Raw genomic sequence first — 17,832 nt, forward strand, 5'->3', positions numbered from 1 at the left:
GATTCACTACTATATAATAAAGCCAGGCAGGCCTTAAAAAATGAGACAATTGTTTCAATCCAAACACAAAATACCCATTAGAGGGAAATATTATTGAAATTGAAAAAATATGGATACTAATTGTAAAACTACCTGGTCAATACCCTTTAAAGTTTGTCTTTTAAATAAGGTTAAAGAAGTGCATTTTAAAATACTTCACAAAATGTATCCATGCAAAGTAACTTTTTCTAAATGCATGGATATTGATAATCCCTGCACATTTGGTAATATACATGGGGAAAACTTATCTCTTTTCTATTTCTGTAATGTCTTTCTTCAATTTTGAAATGATGTTAGTGACGTGTTATTTGGGCAAAGAAATAGTAATTACAGACCCTCTTTAAAAGACATAATTTGCTCTTTTTCTCACACACACACACACACACACACACACACACACACACACACACACACACACACACACACACACACACACACACACACACAAAAACATTCTAGAATGTTGTTAATTTTTACATCTTACAAGGTAATTTTTTTTATTAATTAACAGAAAATTGCGAATTTTATACAAAAATGCAATATACATTTTAATAGAAACGGAAATGGAAAGTCTCTAATGCAAATTAAAAACAAAAAGAATGACTTGATGTTAAATTTCATGGAGGTATTTTATCCTGGTACTGATCCGCCTGGTGTAGTCAATGATTGTGTCCTAATTTATTTTTTTCTCATAGTACTTTGTAATACTCTATTTTATCTTTCTTTTTTCTTTTTCTCCACCTGTTATATTTTTGTTTTAATATTATTTCTGGATCTGTTTTTGCAATTCTGTAATGTTCCTGGATATTTATATCTGAATTTGTATTAATACCTTATGTAATGTTTCAAAGCTTATAATAAAACATTAAAATATAAAACAGGTAGGCCTACAGGCATGTAAGTGAAAGTTGACAGTGTATCTGAAATGAAACCAAACCCAGAATGACACATTCTGAACACTCGGGGGTGATAGTGAGAAGTTTATTCCCTAAGCCAAGTTACAACAGTTACCAGAACATTCTGTGGCAGGAGTCCAAATAAATAACCTACATTAAAAAATCTGTGTATAAAACATATGCAAACCTGATATCAAACCCTCTCGATCAATCTTTTAGAAAAAAAAGTTTAACAGGAGTACTTTGGTGCAGTCTTTCAACATTGAAACAGCAATAAAGCACAAAAGTAAACAGTCTCCGGGTAAAAGCAACAGTGCCGACTAAGCCAGCAGTCAGCACAAGATTTGCATGCTAATGAAATGTGTACAAAAAGAAGCTCCACGTTTTTTTACATCTCACCTAACTGACATTTACAACACGGCAATGCTAACATACTGCTTTGGCATGTGAAAAAATATCTAATTTCCTCAGAAATAAAAGTCACAGTGCAAAGACTTTTTGTGGAAATAACCAATATAAAATGCTACAGCAATTAGCCAAAGCTGCTCTCCTCCATAAAAGCACACGCACAGTGCACTGCACACATGAAGATTTATTAGCAAAATGCTGCCTAAATATGCAAGATGGCGGGCGGGTGGATGTATGGAGGTTTGAATGACGGAGAGCAATAGCTGCAGGGTCAGTAGAGTGTCTTCCAAGTGGTTTGACTGCTGCTGTGTTTTTCAATATGGCAAACACCGGTGGAGGCAGTCCATGACTTCAATAGGACAAGAGGCACACAAGCATGCTGCGTGTCACTACATAAACCAGTTAACACCCTACAACAGCAACACGGAGACAGGATTAGATCCGCTAAGATCTGCTGCTATGTTGTTTTCCTTTCTTTCCTCCTGTTATAGACTTCACAATCTAGAAATGAGCACAGAGAAAGAAGAATCTCTTATAGAATCAGTTAAAAAAACAAAACAATGCATTGTCATGTTATTAACATTAATGTTTGGGCTAACCACAGTTAAAGATATGACAAAGAATTGGGGAAAAAGCACAGACCAGGCATGTCCAGGCGAGTAAAAGCATGTGGGCTTTGCTTTCTAAGGTACTCTACGTCCTTTAGAAAACCTCAAAGCCTGAATCATGGCAACGTCTCATTCATCATGTAAAGGATAAAGACGTTGATTCAATACCCTAGTTTTTTTTTTTTTTGTCATTCACAAAGGCTGACGGTCGACCACAGACACGCATCAACAAACAGCAACATTTTCCGACTATTTGTTTTGCTACTGTGCATAAATTTTGGGGTTGCGCAACTAAGGTTATCAACAAATATTTAGCGGACTGGTGGAAGAACCCTATGTGTGGTTGGAGGCCAAAAATTCCCTGAAACTTTCCAAGTGGTGACAATCATTAGATGGACCTCAACTGTCTTACCTCAACCCCCCCAAAAAAACACCAATGAGTAAGTTGGAACCGTAATTCCCAAAAAAATCCAGATCCAAAAAAACATGCAGTCTTTGTTGGATGAATTGATTTAGTGGGTTTAAACAGAGATAAATGTATAGCCAATCAATAGCTATGTTTCAGTTCGAAACTGTTAAGTGTGCTGAAAATTTGAATGTTTTATCATGTGTGAATAAAATGAGTTTCAGCTCTGAGAGCAAAATTAGTTGGATTAAATTTACTAAAACGAAAGAACAAGTCTTAACTTGAGGCCATGATTTAAGTAAAATGAGTAAACAAATTCAAAAACTGTGGGCATTATATATATTATTTAACAAAACAATATATTTATTACTGGGGCGACGCAGTGGCGCAGTAGGTAGTGCTGTCTCCACACAGCAAGAGGGACGCTGGGTCACTGGTTTGAACCTCGGCTCAGTTGGCGTTTCTGTGTGGAGTTTGCATGTTCTCCCTGCGTTCGCGTGGGTTTCCTCTGGGTGCTCCGGTTTCCCCCATAGACCAAAGACATGCGTTACAGGTGAATTGGGTAGGCTAAATTGTCCGTAGTGTATGAGTGTATTAGTGTGTGTGTGTATGTTTCCCAGACATGGGTTGTGGCTGGAAGGGCATCTGGTGCGTAAAAACGTGCTGGATAATTTGGCAGTTCGTTCCGCTGTGGTGACCCCAGATTAATAAAGGGACTCAGCCGACAAGAAAATGAATAAATGAATGAATATTTAATACTATTTTAATACTATACAATACTATGCATTTAGTTTCTATTATATTTCTTTTATTAATCTAGGGTTGTCACAACAGAATAAACCGGCACTTATCCAGCATATGTTTTACGCAGCAGATGCCCTTTCAGCTGCAACCCATCACTGGGAAACACCCATACACACTCAATCACACACATACACAGTTTTGCTTACACAATTAACCTACAGCACATGTCTTTGGACTTGTGGGGTAAACAGGAGCACTGGGAGGAAACCCACGCACAGGGGGAGGTCATGCAAACTCCACACAGAAATGCCAATGGAACGAGCCGAAGCTTGAACCAACGACCTTCTTGCTGTGAGGCGATTGTGCTACACACTGCGCCACCGCATTGCTATACAATACTATATTTAATTTAAAAAAATGAGAATAAAGTCTTAATTTGCAGCCATAATTTAATTAAACTGTTGCTACAATTTACTATGACAAAAAACCCCATAAAGGTATAGTTCACACAACAATTACAATTTACTCACCCTCAAGTGAGTCCAAACCTTCATGAGTTTTTTTTTTTATTCCGTTGAACACAAAAAAAGATATTTTGAAAAATGTCGGAATACTGGAAACAATTGACATCCATAATAGAAAAAAAATACAATGGAAGTCAATGGTTACTGATTTCTAACTATTTTCTAAATATCTTCCTTTTCTGTTCAAAAGAATAAAGAAACTCAAACAGGTTTTGAACAAGTGAAGGGTGAATAAATGGTAGCAGAATCTTTATTTTGTCACAGACAGAATCTGGGGCCATTTTTTTGCTATTTCTGCTGAGAATTTTGTCAAAAATCTGTGGATTTATGTAGAATAATTTTGGAAGTATGTCGTAACAAACCTTAATATATGAAATGAAAAATATTACCTTCTTAACTTTTTATTTAATTGGTTTTATTTTATTTATCTAATTAGCTCCACTTATTTAGTAAACAAAGCAAGTCTCTCGTATAATATAGCTTCTAAAAGACAAAAAGACAATAAAAAAGTATTACTTTACAAACTGTATTGTAAATATATCATATAAACATTTTTATACAAGTCAATAATAATACTGAAAGTCATTTAAAAACTGAATGAATATAAATGTACATACTTTTACATAGACTCAATAATGGGCAGAAAATCTGCAGATTTCTGTGAGCGCAAGTTCTGTGTGGGCCTAGTCATGACTTAAATAAAAACAAGTGAACAAATGAGTAAATCATGACTGTATTTAACTAAAAACAAAAATTAACTAATATTATTTACTAATAAAATGCATTCAGTATTTGGGCTTCTGGCATAGTTTATGAACACGTTTTCTTCTCTGTACTATCTACCAATTCATTTCATATGATTTTTTTGCACATTTTAAGATTTTATGCCACCTTGACATTCCCATCTGACATTTTTTCAACAATGCACACACAAATACAGTTGAAGTCAGAATTATTAGCCACCCTTTGATTTTTTTTTTTCTTTTTTAAATATCTTCCAGATGATGTTTAACAGAGCAAGGAAATTTTTACAGTATGTCTGATAATATTTTTTCTTCTGGAGAAAGTCTTAATTGTTTTATTTTGGCTAGAATAAAAGCACTTTTTAATTTTTAAAAAACATTTTAAGGTCAAAATTAATAGCCCTTTAAGTTATAATTTTTTTTCGATAGTCTACAAAACAAACCATCATTATGCAATAACTTGCCTAATTACCCTAACCTGCCTAGTTAACCTAATAAACCTAGTTAAGCCTTTAAATGTCACGTTAAGCTTCATAGAAGTGTCTTAAAAATATCTAGTCAAATATTATTTACTGTCATTATGGCAAAGATAAAATAAATCAGTTATCAGAAATGAGTTATTAAAACTATTCTGTTTAGAAATGTGTTGAAAAATGTTTCTCTCCAATAAACAAAAATTGGGGAAAAAATAAACAGAGGGGCTAATAATTCTCACTTTAACTGTACATGGATAAAAACATAGATTTCTTTCAACGTTTGTTAGATCGATGTTTCATTTACAGTCTCTCAAATGTAAAAGCAAAAAGGTAGTTCCATTAGTATATACAATAGAAACACACTTACAATCATAATTGTCATCCTCTTTTGTGAAGCACTCTTTAAACAGGCAAAGCATGGTCCGATAACAGTTATCAAGGATTGATTTGGGTGTGACTGACTTCCATCCTTTATAATCTTGTTCCGTCAAGTGATCCCAGATGGTTTGTAAGCTCTCTGGACGTTCTCTGACATTCTGAAAGCATACAAAGACACGCTGATTACCACATAACAAATGTCAACAAAGCAAAAATGTCAAGCTGACTGTGAGCCTGATAGCACTAATAGTATGATTTATAATAAGCTGTTATAAAGTCAAATGATATCATTGTTCTAACCTCTTGGTCTTCGTGATTCCCTTCTTTAAAAACCGTCTCAAATTTTTTAAAGAGATTCTCCAGATCAGAGAGGTATTTACGCCGCGTTGGATGCCTCTCTGGCAGTACCCGTAAGACCTTCTTAATGCCCTGTTGACTCACGTAAAGCCACAAATCCTGGAGATCTCTCGGCAGCACTGGCTCTTCTTCATTACTCGTATTCTAGAGAACACAAAGCGAGAGATTAGACTATAGATATGACGGTTGAAGGAATGAGGAGCAGAGGAACAATAACAATTGGGAAACGTTCAACTTTTTGTGGTTCGCTTGTGATATACAGGCATGTATTAATTTTCAGCATCAGTTTCCAGTAAAATTGTTTAGGCAAGCGGCAACCCTCCGCTCTTCCTCGTGAAGCTAATACGGAAGTAAATGAAACTGCAATTCATCAAAATTCTGCTAGTCCCGGCTCCATAATAGAGCACATTTCTATTGAGCCCACTGTTAAAATGGCCAACTTTACAGCAGAAAAAAAGGTGTTTACAGGCTGTTACAAAAAACGATTTTTGATCATACAGCTATAATAACCCTTCATGATAACTGTGAGGGGGTGAATTTTTTATAACTCATAATTTTCCTTTATATTAATTTATATTAAGTTTGCATAATTAAGGGCGTGGCCACTTGAGTGAAAGCTAGTTCTCGCTGGTCGCCGTCATGTCACCTTAGCTGATTCCAGCTGATTAGCCACTGAACTCGGCGTATATATTGTATTTTTGTTTTGTTTTATGTGGCTTTACACAGTCAGTTGCTTTTTGGAATTATTTATTACAATTTTCAGATGATATGGCATGCTGTGTAAACTTAATTGTGCTCACAACCCATACACGTGGGCTCCATTTCCCAGGTGAGTGAAATTATTTACTTATATACCATCTTTATAAATGTTTTTGTTTTATTTAAGATCATTTATCATAAATACTTTTCTTTAGACCTGTAAAGCACTCCAGAATCTGACAGATTGATTAGCTGTAGGCTCTAGAACAGTCATCTGAAGCGTTGTCATACAGGGTTATGCCTGGATTTCATAAACAGCCTTGCATTTACTAACACAGACTATATTTGAAGTATTTGGAAGTTATTTGCATTTTCCTCCAGTAGAAAACACAACAGTGTTTTAAAAAGACTTAACACTTTAATGATATAGTGTACAACCAAGCACATGTGGTCAGAACATGAGTAATGAAGTATTAAGCGTTTCTCCCAAAGAAAAGCCCATCTAAGCAAAATGCTAGCAGGCGTCAGTAGCACCACTCACGCTCCGCCTCATTGCCCTTGTTTGGTATCCCCCGGTTGGTGCAATGACACACAAACAAAATGGCGCTGGTTGGCCCCGCCTACTTTTAGCTTCCTTTCGATCTTCAGAAACCTATGGGTGACGTCACGGATACTACGTCCATATCTTTTACAATCTTTTTGTTTAGGTCAAAGGATTTATGCAAAGTCAGGTTGAAAAAAGCTGAAATAACACCAGTTTGATCAATTATTTGACAATTATAATAAAATTTTACAATTATAATAAATTCTAGAATTAATAAAAAATAATAAAACGACATTTTAATCTGGATTCATTTCATTTCTTTATAATTTTTTCTTATTATTATTATTTGCCATTTTAAAAGAAACCTATATAGAATGATCATAGGATTTTTTCCTACATTAACACAAAAATGTGGCTAGATATTTATGGAATCAATCTTTCATAGACTATTTTGTAGATTAGTAAATAATGAATAAAATAATAAAATGAATAATAGTAAAATAGATAACATTAACTATTCAATAAATGTCTGATCAAATGGGTTTACTGTATTTTATTTACTGTATTCAGATTTACATTTATAAAAAACACTACTTTTACAACTTAATTTATTCATTTTCTTTTCTGCTTAGTCCCTTTATTAATCTAGGGTTGCCACAGCGGAGTGAACCGCCAACTTATCCAGCATATGTTATTATGCAGTGGATGCCTTTTTAGACGAAACCCAGCAATGGGATACACTCATACACTCAACACCCATACACTCTCACATGCACACTCATACACTACAGCTAATTTAGCTTATTCACTTCACCTATACCACGAATTTGAACTGTGGGGGAAACCGGAGGACCCGGAGGAAACCCACATAAACACAGGGGAGAACATGCAAACTCCAAACAGAAATGCCAACTGACTCAGCCGGGGCTCGAACTAGCAACCTTTTTGCTGTGAGGCAAAAGCGTTACCCACTGCGCCCCCGTGTCATCCTAAAAACACTTTCTAATATTTATTAATAAAAAATGTGGATAAATATTTATAAGATCAATCTTTCATACACTGTTTCAAAGTTTTGTAAAGAATTAATGATTAAAATTAATAATAATGAAAATTCAATTCAAAAAATAAATTCAATAAATAAATAAGATTAATAAATGCTGATCATATGGGTTTAATGTTTTTTACTGTATTAAGATTTACATTTATAAAAAACACCACTTTTAAAACTTACTATATTTATAGACCCGTAGTATTATCTATTTTTAACTACAGATGGCTGCAGCTTTTCCCCCAGATTTTTAAAAATCATTAATATTATATTTCAATTTGTTTAAATACATTTTATTTACATTTTATTAGTTAATTAGTTTATTAGGGGGGCAGGCCAGACTCACAGTGGCCAGATTGACCGTCAGGTCACTGGGAAATGTCCCGGTGCTCCCTATGGCCAGTATATGTATGTATATATATATATATATATATATATATATATATATATATATATATATATATATATATATATATATATATATATATATATATATATATATATATGTCAACATCTTAGAAAAAGTGTTTTGGTTTTTCGTGACCCTTTAAATACGCACAGTGGCAATATTTGCCTTTCAGTTTATCCTAATCTTACCAGAAAACACAGTGCAAAATTACATTAAAAATATTTTGATATAATCCTATAATACTAAAATGTTTAGCTGTATTTTCCCCTCCAGATCTAAATAAGCCTGAGCAGGTTTGTTTGCGATTCACCCTGTATTCAAAAATGCTGAGTCACAGCCCTCAAATCTTTCAGGAAGCCCTAAAAACCGTGACTCTAATCTGGCTGTATTGTAAGTCATGAGTCTCAAATCTGTGTTGATATGTGACAAACAGGAAAAATGAGCTAATTGGTGTGGGACGTTGTGGAGAGTGTGGCTTATGGCCATGGTGGAAACTGAGTCAGAGGGTTGGTTTGGGGACAGTGTCAGTGGGATAAAGGCTTACCACCAGTCTGCTGATGTTTCGCAGTCTGAACACCTCCTCATAACGCACTTGGACAGTGTAATTAATGGGAAAGTGCATTTTCTGTAAATATAAATAGAAAACCTTTCATTGACAAAGCGTTCATTCGGTCAAATACAAGGCATTTAAATGATGTTCACTTCATATACATGTTACGTTGATTCTGAATTATTTTAACCCAACTTTTGGTCAGGTAAAAACAAATGGTTGAGTTATGTCATTAACATTTGTCATTAACATTAACAAATGTCATTAACATTTTAGTATAGGTACACATTCTCACAATCATCTAGTTACTTATACACATGCTTATTATTAACACATTGGCTGTTTAATTGCACTTACAAAGCACATATTCTGCATATCTTCATAATAATACACTATTAATAAGTAGCAAATTAGGAGTTTGTTAAGGCAGAAGTCATAGTTAATAACGGTTTGTTAATAGTAATTTTTTAGCATTTAATATTCTCATTTTCTATAAAATAACGCTATGATTTAAAGCAAAAGGCATCTATTTACCATATAACGTCTCCTTAAGGTTGCATTTAGACTGTCTTGGACTGTTTTCAGAGGTCCACAGAGATCTGGAGCTGCACTACTGCACACTGGTAATAGACAAATAAAACCTAAAGAGAGAGAAGAAGAAAAACGTAGGCTTTAAACATCATATATTTTGCCAATCATGAAAATATTAATAATTTATTGTTTTGTACTTAAATTTTACATGAAATAAACAAATCAAATGAATTGATTTTGATTAGATTAGTCAGATTTGATGGCTTTGTAAATACTTTACAAACATACACTAATGAATAAGGATGGATCTGATATTTATTGGCTGATATTGGGTTGATTTAGTGATATTGGAAATAACATAAAAAGTCTGATACCAATGGTTAATAATTACATGGAAGCAATGATTTTAATAACCTAATGGTATTCAAAAGATGTGCAAAATGATTAATACTTGCAAAAACAAAATATAATCTGTACCAAATGTACTAATATGTACACCATGCTCAAGTGCTGGAAAAAAACTAATGGCTAGTTTGGCCTACAATTAGTATATTTCTGGAGCAGCTCAGTTTATAATGTGCATACTGTAAAGCAACAGCAGTGGCTTTGTTGGTTAAGTTTATTAAATCCTGTTTCAAGACATAGCCTACTGAATAGCAAAAATCCCATTTAAAGATTGCCATATTATAATTTGTTTTTATCTTAACTTGTCCCTCGAGGAATAGCTGTGACTGTAAAGTACTGTATGCAATTGATGCAAACCGATATTTTCTTATTATATTATTGCACTTTGCCTGTATATTCATGAACACAATTGCTTGTAGAGTAAGTAGTTTGACCATTTTCTGCTGTTTATTGTTCCTAGTCATTTCTTCTTTAGGCAACTGAATGGCAAAAACAAGCGCACTTCCGCATTGCAAAATAAGGTCAATAGCCTGGCTGCACCAACAGACTTATATGGCTCACTACTGATTTATTAAAACTTTTTGTTTATCTTTTTTTTTTTTAATTAAATGGAATTTTTCCCCATGATGTTATAACATCTATAGTTGAAGAATAAACCTCTAAATTGCAAGCTAGAAAAAAACAGCAGATCTCAAACACATAAACTAAGTAGCCAGAGCATCTGAAGGGGCAACAGCTTCAACTCCCTCATTCACTCACTCACTCACTCACTCAATCACTGTCCTTCGGTTTTTTCCCAACTTTATCAGGGGTTGCCAAAGCAGAATAAACCACCACAGCTTCAAACCACATGTATTAATTATAAGTCATTTTAAAGCCCTTATTTTAAAGCATGGCTCATGCCTACGATTAGCTAAATTATGCAATCTTAATCAAACTGTTGTAAACTGAGATTGACCCAATAAACCACCTAACATTAAAGCATGAGTAAACGTTTATCGTTGGCATGTGTTAAAGGTCTGATTTCTATGCAGATTATACACAATCACCCCAATCAATCTACCAAATTATCTCTAAATAGACCTTTGTTTTTATATGTCAGTATATTGCAGCCTTAGTTTCAGAAATTGAACTGTATGAAGCTTGTTTGAGGAGAGCTAGCCCTCTCTTTTAATTTAAAGTGATTTTAATCGTGATCCAAACATATAGCATACATGCATGCTTGGTTTGGGACTTGTGGAGCTGTGCATCGATCGATTTGCTCCTCAGTGTTTGAACTCTCAGCAGTGAAAATTAAACCACAGTCAACTGAACTGAACTGAACTTCAACTCTGAAAACTGGACTGACACAGTTTCAATTTACTAGAACTTCTATGTTAAGCTGCTTCTTTGACACAGTCTACATTGTAAAAGCGCTATAAAATACAGATGAATTGAACAGAATGCAGCATGTGCAGTTTTTAATGAGTAATTATACTGTAGAATTCCAAATCTGAAGAATAGTCTGACTTTAGTTTTGTGAAAACCTTTCCAGTAATTCATCTGAAGGAAACAGCAGACTAGCTAAATGAGATGCAGATTCAATCCAGCCAGCAGGTGGAGCTTATGAACAGCAATGATAAAGTGTTTCTTGGGTTACCACTGTAAACATATAAGCGCTTACCAACACTACAACAACACTTGTATATGAATCATTTAGAGGCACAATGAACAGAAAATAAATCCCACGTCAATTTTTCCAAAGACTGATCTGAATCATCACATATTTGAAACAATTCTCAAACGGCTCGCGGCTCATCTTTATATCCTAACAACCAAAGTTCCTTTAAGGTATGCTATATCAGTGGTTCGCAACCTTTTTTTTTTGAGACCCCCTTTTCCCCTGGAAAATATTATAAAGCTCCCCACCACATTTAATGATATTATCGCTCATATGAATTTGCAGTAAAAATGACAAAAATGTAGTTTTCAAACAAACCGTGTGTTTATTACTATTTCTAGATATGTTTATGCACAAATAATAGCCTAATGTAAAATATAAAAGCAAAACATCAGTAGGCCATTTGTAACTGAAAAACGAAAGCCTTTGTCCATTTTAAATTTGCCCTATTTGAAATTCAATAACAAAAATATCAGTATTCACACTGGTGTGTAAGAGAAAAAAAATAATATGGCTATTACAATTTACCACTTGCATGTCATTTGTTACGCTTCATCGATCAGTGTGAGGATTGCTGCTGGCAGTAAGTAATAATTTGGTCAATAAGTGGGAGTTGTCTGAGAATGTCTTACTATTTAAACAGCCTCATGCATTCATAAGCAAGAACTTTGGCGCAGATAATGCACTGTGGCTGGATCAGGGACTCTTTGCTTTGAGAAAATGGAATAAAACAATAGTTCAGCTAACTATCTTGGTATTTCCTGCATTTCTGCTTTCCAGTATTGCTAGTGCTGTGACCCGAAATGTTTGAAGCTCACTCACCTGGGTCTAGAATGCTTGGGTCATTACTATTAGTGAGACTTGGTGTTTTTTTGTTGAGGACGAATTACAAATTTGTCCATTTTTTTGGTGAACCAGGGGATAAAATGAGCTAAGGCAACGTGATCGTTCTCCTAATTTTCCACTGCTAAAAATGTAAAAATATGACTCGACTCCCCTACAGAGCTCACTGAGGCCCCCTTGAGGGCCGGGACTCCCCTGTTGGGAACTGTTATTCTATAACATTTTCTTCTACAAAGCAAACATACAGTTTTTTACAGTAAATACTATGCAATTTTGGATGCACCAACAGATTCTTAGGGCTTATTTAATCACGCAAACTTTTTCTCCATAGTAAAAAGGCTTGTGGATTTTAATTCGGTCCTCTGTATAGAATTAATACTAATATTCAAGTAAAATGCATACCTTTTTTAAATCTTTGATTTCAATTAATCGATGATACTCATATTATTGTTTACGTTTTGCTGATTGTGCTGTAGCCTATATTAGAGACAGGTCATTTCTTTGAAGGCAATGACGCATGAATTCGTATAAAGTATCAAAGGTACTGTGACAACACGCAAACCTCAAACCACAGCTCGACTTACAAAGAAAAAGATACTCAATTTTTCAGCATAAAAACAATTGAGCTCTGCTGAAAAAAAGAAACACAAATGCAACATCTCAATCTTCCCTATATTGATGCTTCAATATCTTCTAACACAATAAAACAACGCAACCATACAAAAAATGTAATGCGAACGCACCAGCCGTGATGCCACAACACAAGTTTCTGCAACCCACATGTGGTCAAAAGCAGACATAATATGCACGATATGATCAAGATCAAAAGCATGATCTGTGGTAGCAAACCTGAGGCTGATCCTGCATCTATTTTAACTGGAGTTCCTATTGTTAAAGATAAGTGATTGTGACTGGCCGGCCTGGGGTGGAAACACAGGGCACCGGCAGTCATCTGTCACTTTGCAGTGGATCAGTGCGGTTTGCCTCTGTGGTGGAGCTGCACTGCAGGCCAGTTACCCAGAGACTGGCAGTCAGCAAAGTCTCAGAGACCATGAAACAGACTTCCGAGGGACGGAGGAATTTGTTATGCCACAAAACCTGGGCTATTTACTGGCGTCCAACCGCTCAACCCCCCAACCTCCCGTCCGAGTTATTCTGGCTTCTTTGGCCTGGTATCCCCCTCCTTGTCCTCTCTTTTACCTTATGCATCTGTCTCATTCGTTCTTTCTCTCTGTCTTTCTCCTGAACAGGAAGTGGTGACACTAATAGTAACGTCTGAGTCCTTCGGTGGCAGCAACATATGCAGAAGCTCAAACATACAATTAGCTTGACACTCATTTCAGAAGAAACAAGTGCGCAGATATGCAGATGTTAAAACCACACACTCACTCTTAAGAAACATATTGCTTAATTTGGCTCACAGAGAATTTCTCGGATATTCGAACCCATCAGTCTTGTTTATCTTATTTGCGTAAATTCACAAGAGACTCTTGTTGGTTTACTAAGGAAGTGATTAATCAATAGAAGTTTTTTCGGCCACTATTAAAATAGAATATTTATGTCTAGTACTACCGTCTTATCCAAAGTTCCCACATCTGACATTTTGTCATTTTTATCAATTAATTATGGGACTTTACTTACCCAGCAGCCCCCTGAGAAGCCAGCATTCGGACTGGACCATGGTAGGACGTTTTTTCTGTGATCTAGATCTTGATTAAAGGAAATTGTTAGGTCCTCTTGTTCTAAAAAAAAACAAACAGAATTCACACTTTATTAAACACCTGCAAAAAATATCTGTTGGTTAACAGTCGTATAAATGTATATTTATACAAATGTTATAACTGTTGTACAAGTTTATATTTAAAATATATGTCGATTAATAGCTGTATATTTGTGATCTTGAAACACAAAAGCAGTCTTATGTTAACAGTGTCCACATATGGGTCAAAATTATAGATTTTTATTTCATGCTAAAAATTATTTATTGACAAAAAAAATGTACACTTGCGACTCCCTATATACCCTATATAATGTATCCCTATATACATTTCTGGAGAGCGCAAATTATGTAGCCAGAAGATTTCGTCTTTAAACCGAATGCTATGGGATAGTATGACGACGTTCCTTTTCGCGCTTACCAGCTGACCACTTGCCTCTGAAAGGACGGCTTTCCCACCGTTACTAGTTTGTCCATTTAGCTCGCCATGTATGTCGGTGCACTTGAGATGCAGAAAGAAGTTGGCCTTATGCCAACAGTTCCAGAAAGTGGGTAAGACAAAAACAGAACCCAAAAAATAAAATAGAGTAAATAACAGGGTGAGAATGTGGTAAAAATCAGGTGAGGGCTTGTCATTTTCTGGATTGCATTTTAAAACTAAGTTGGTTGGGTTTAGGGAAGGGTGTGAGCGGGTCAATTGGTGCTACTGAAAACACTACTGGTTGGGCTTAGGAAAGGAGGAGCGTGGGTCAGTCAGTCAGTCATTCAGTCAGTCGACAGCGGCCTCTGGTGGATTTACGTGAGAACAACAGGTGTGAATAGCACTCGTGAGAGAATTTTTAGATCTGAAAAAGCGTACACAGCTGCCTCTGGTGGATTTACATGGGTACAAGAGGCGTGAACGGCACTCGTGAGAGAAATTTAGTGGATTTAGTGGATTTGCAAAAACAAAAACTGTAAAAAAAACTTAACTCCTGGGATGTATTTGGCGCTTTGCAGAAATGTATATAGCGGTACATTTTCAGAATGAGCCTGGGTTTGATTTTGTGGGTGAGAGTGACATTTTAACAGAGATTCTCTGTGGCTTGTAATTCACAAGTGTCTTTATTCTTTATTGATGTTTTGGAATTGCATTTTGGGACATCTGCACTGACAACTTTTAATGTTGAACTCTGCAATTAAACAAAATGAACTGTACTGACATCTACTTTTGATGCCAGTTTGAATCTACTAAAATGTTGTCTGGTTTAATGTAAACATACTTTTGTTGTTGTTATTTCACAAATGTATCTCTTAGAGTGATTTTTGACCACAAATCATTTGTAAATAGTCAGGGATGACACATCTGAATTCATTTACTCCGTCTGGATGGTAAAATATTTCAATATCCAAAAAAGGCTGATCTGGCACATCTGATTTTAATGGGCAAAGAAAAGAAAAAACAAGAAGGAGTTGTAAAAACCTAAAGTGAAGCAGGAATGGGGGTCACTGTTCATCTGAAGGGCTGGAGCTCTATCATAATGTTCCACTGTTTTCGCCTACAGAACTTGTGCAGATGTGTAAAACAAATCCAGATGTTGTCTCTTTTTGTTTCTTTCGAAAGGAAAAAAATAAATTCCCTTTTATCCTTTAGGGAATATAATGGCATCTTGACAGAGACAGCAGGTTTCTGACTAATAGTCATGTGATGAGCATGAAGAGCAGAATGTGCGGCTGCATTTTTGGTAGATTAATCAGAAATGTCTTTAGCATTTTCTTGGATATGGACAAATGTAACACATGTTACAGTAAATATATAAATGTTTAAAGGATAACCATGTGAAGGAAACATCAAGTCCAAAAGTCCAGCTGAACAAATCATATCCTCGGTGTAACATCATATTTTATATGATGCAATAATTTAATTATTTTAACAGAATTCTCTATTTCGCAATCCTTTTTATGATTTGCTCCAAATCAATAGCAGATTTTTAAATCTTTTTAAATCTGAGATGAGCACAGGAAATCTGTGAAATACTAGATATTTATGATGTTGTCAATTTAAAACAGATTTTTATTGTTATAATAATCTTTTTTAGCGCTTTATCGGCCAAATAAGGCCAATATTATATGCTTACATTACACAATTTGGTAAACACCATTACAATATTAGCCTATTTTACCGAATTTTAGAAATACTGCATAACTTAGCCTACCTCTGAAACAATATTTTAAATTGTAAAATATGGGTCATGGTGTTTCTTTTTATTTATTTATTTATTTATCTATTTTTAATATTTTCTTTTTGTTGTTGTTTTGTTTGTTTTAAAATGTTAAAATGAATTTAAAAAATACATTTATGTTCAGAAATAAATGTATGTTCAAATCAAAATAATGAAGTATTGAGGAAATTCCCTCTTTTTTCAACATTTACACATCTGATTATTACATTTTTATTCCAACCACCATATTAAAATTAATAGTGGCTTATTGAAATGACAAGAATTATCAATAAAGCATGAGCCTAATTGTTATTTATCAATTCATGATGAATGGCAGAATCATTGATGTTATAGTCTATATAACATCATGTTATTCAGTTTATACATAGGCCTATATAAAACAATGAAGATATCATCAATGATTCCGACATTCATAATAAACTGATATCTATATTAGTACTTGGAAAATATATACATCAATAAAGCAATGAATAAGTATCAAGAAGAGTTCATTCATATAAAATTACATTAAAGAAAATGTGTACAGCCTTCACATGCGTGCTATCGGCTTTACTACACACAAGTCTTTCTGAATCGATCAGATATTGTTGTCAGAACATCTAGTAAATTGACCAGTAATCTGATCTTATCTAACCAGAAGCGATCTTTCAGTCTGCGCAGTTGATCTAAATTCCCACACAACGCGCGATACAATTCAAAGCACGAAATCAAACAAGCCACAAACCTTTCGATTCGATGTTCTAGTCTGCCTCAGTGGGAACCATCTGCAGAGGACTTTCAGTAAACAGGCAAGTGTTTGCTTAACCCTGAAGATATGACCGCTGACACTTCCAGGCGTGCAGGATACTGACCGAAGTAGTAAAATCGCCCCCTTTTCTATGCACCGTCCACCCAAAAGCGTCGGAAACTCCCTTTCTTTATGTCACCTCTTCTGTATGTTAAGCCGCTGTACATACAACACCCGCCTACAGCTCTCTCCGCGCGTAAAGAACCACGAGAAGACCACGCTGAGTTCAGAGCCACAGCCAGATGACACTAACGTTACTTTCACTTTTGAGTCCACATAAACTGTTAACTCATCAGTGGCTGGATGTGAGCATAATATTCGTAGATTTTATGAATTAAAAAAAAATGTAACGTGTGGAATTGTGGCAGAGTCTGAACCCCCTTCCCAATTAAAAATAAATGTTGGGGTCATTTCTTTATACTAGTTCTAACTTCTTTGCTCGCGTATGATCCTTCAGAATGCTTTTAAAACGTGTTTAAAGTATTAGCTATTTCTGAAACGACTTAAGCTAAGGCTACTTCAGAGTGTGGGAACATCTGAGGTAGCGCTAGAAACTGTCCATCTGTCAAAATTTTCACGTTAAAAATATTTGAACTTCACGAAATTAAAAGAAACTTATTGCAGTTTATGTGTGAAAACGTCTTTCATTTAATTTATATGTTTTGATAGCCGGGTGACACTGTGGCTCAGTGGTTAACACTTTCGCCTCACAGCAAAATGGTCGTTGGTTCAATTCCCGACTGGGCCAGTTAGCATTTTTGTGAGAAGTTTGCATGTTCTCCCCGTGTTCGCGTGGGTTTTCTCCATGTGCTCCGCTTTCTCCCACGGTCCAAAGATA

The 17,832-nt window shown here is 35.1% G+C and overlaps 1 protein-coding gene across 1 annotated transcript; it reads right to left on the reverse strand.

Moving 5' to 3' along the window:
• Window positions 1-1,009: 1,009 nt before the first annotated feature.
• Window positions 1,010-17,192, reverse strand: il34 (interleukin 34). Its single transcript, NM_001128701.1, is given in 7 exon segments — window positions 1,010-1,844; window positions 5,212-5,380; window positions 5,523-5,723; window positions 8,824-8,904; window positions 9,364-9,470; window positions 13,910-14,010; window positions 16,932-17,192. Coding segments are annotated over 6 exon segments (642 nt in total). The 5' UTR covers window positions 13,950-14,010; window positions 16,932-17,192; the 3' UTR covers window positions 1,010-1,800.
• Between the last annotated feature and the right edge of the window lie 640 nt (window positions 17,193-17,832).

The sequence above is a fragment of the Danio rerio genome, chromosome 18 (assembly GCF_052040795.2).
Source record: "Danio rerio strain M-AB ecotype USA chromosome 18, GRCz13ab, whole genome shotgun sequence".
In the NCBI taxonomy this organism is placed as follows: domain Eukaryota; kingdom Metazoa; phylum Chordata; class Actinopteri; order Cypriniformes; family Danionidae; genus Danio; species Danio rerio.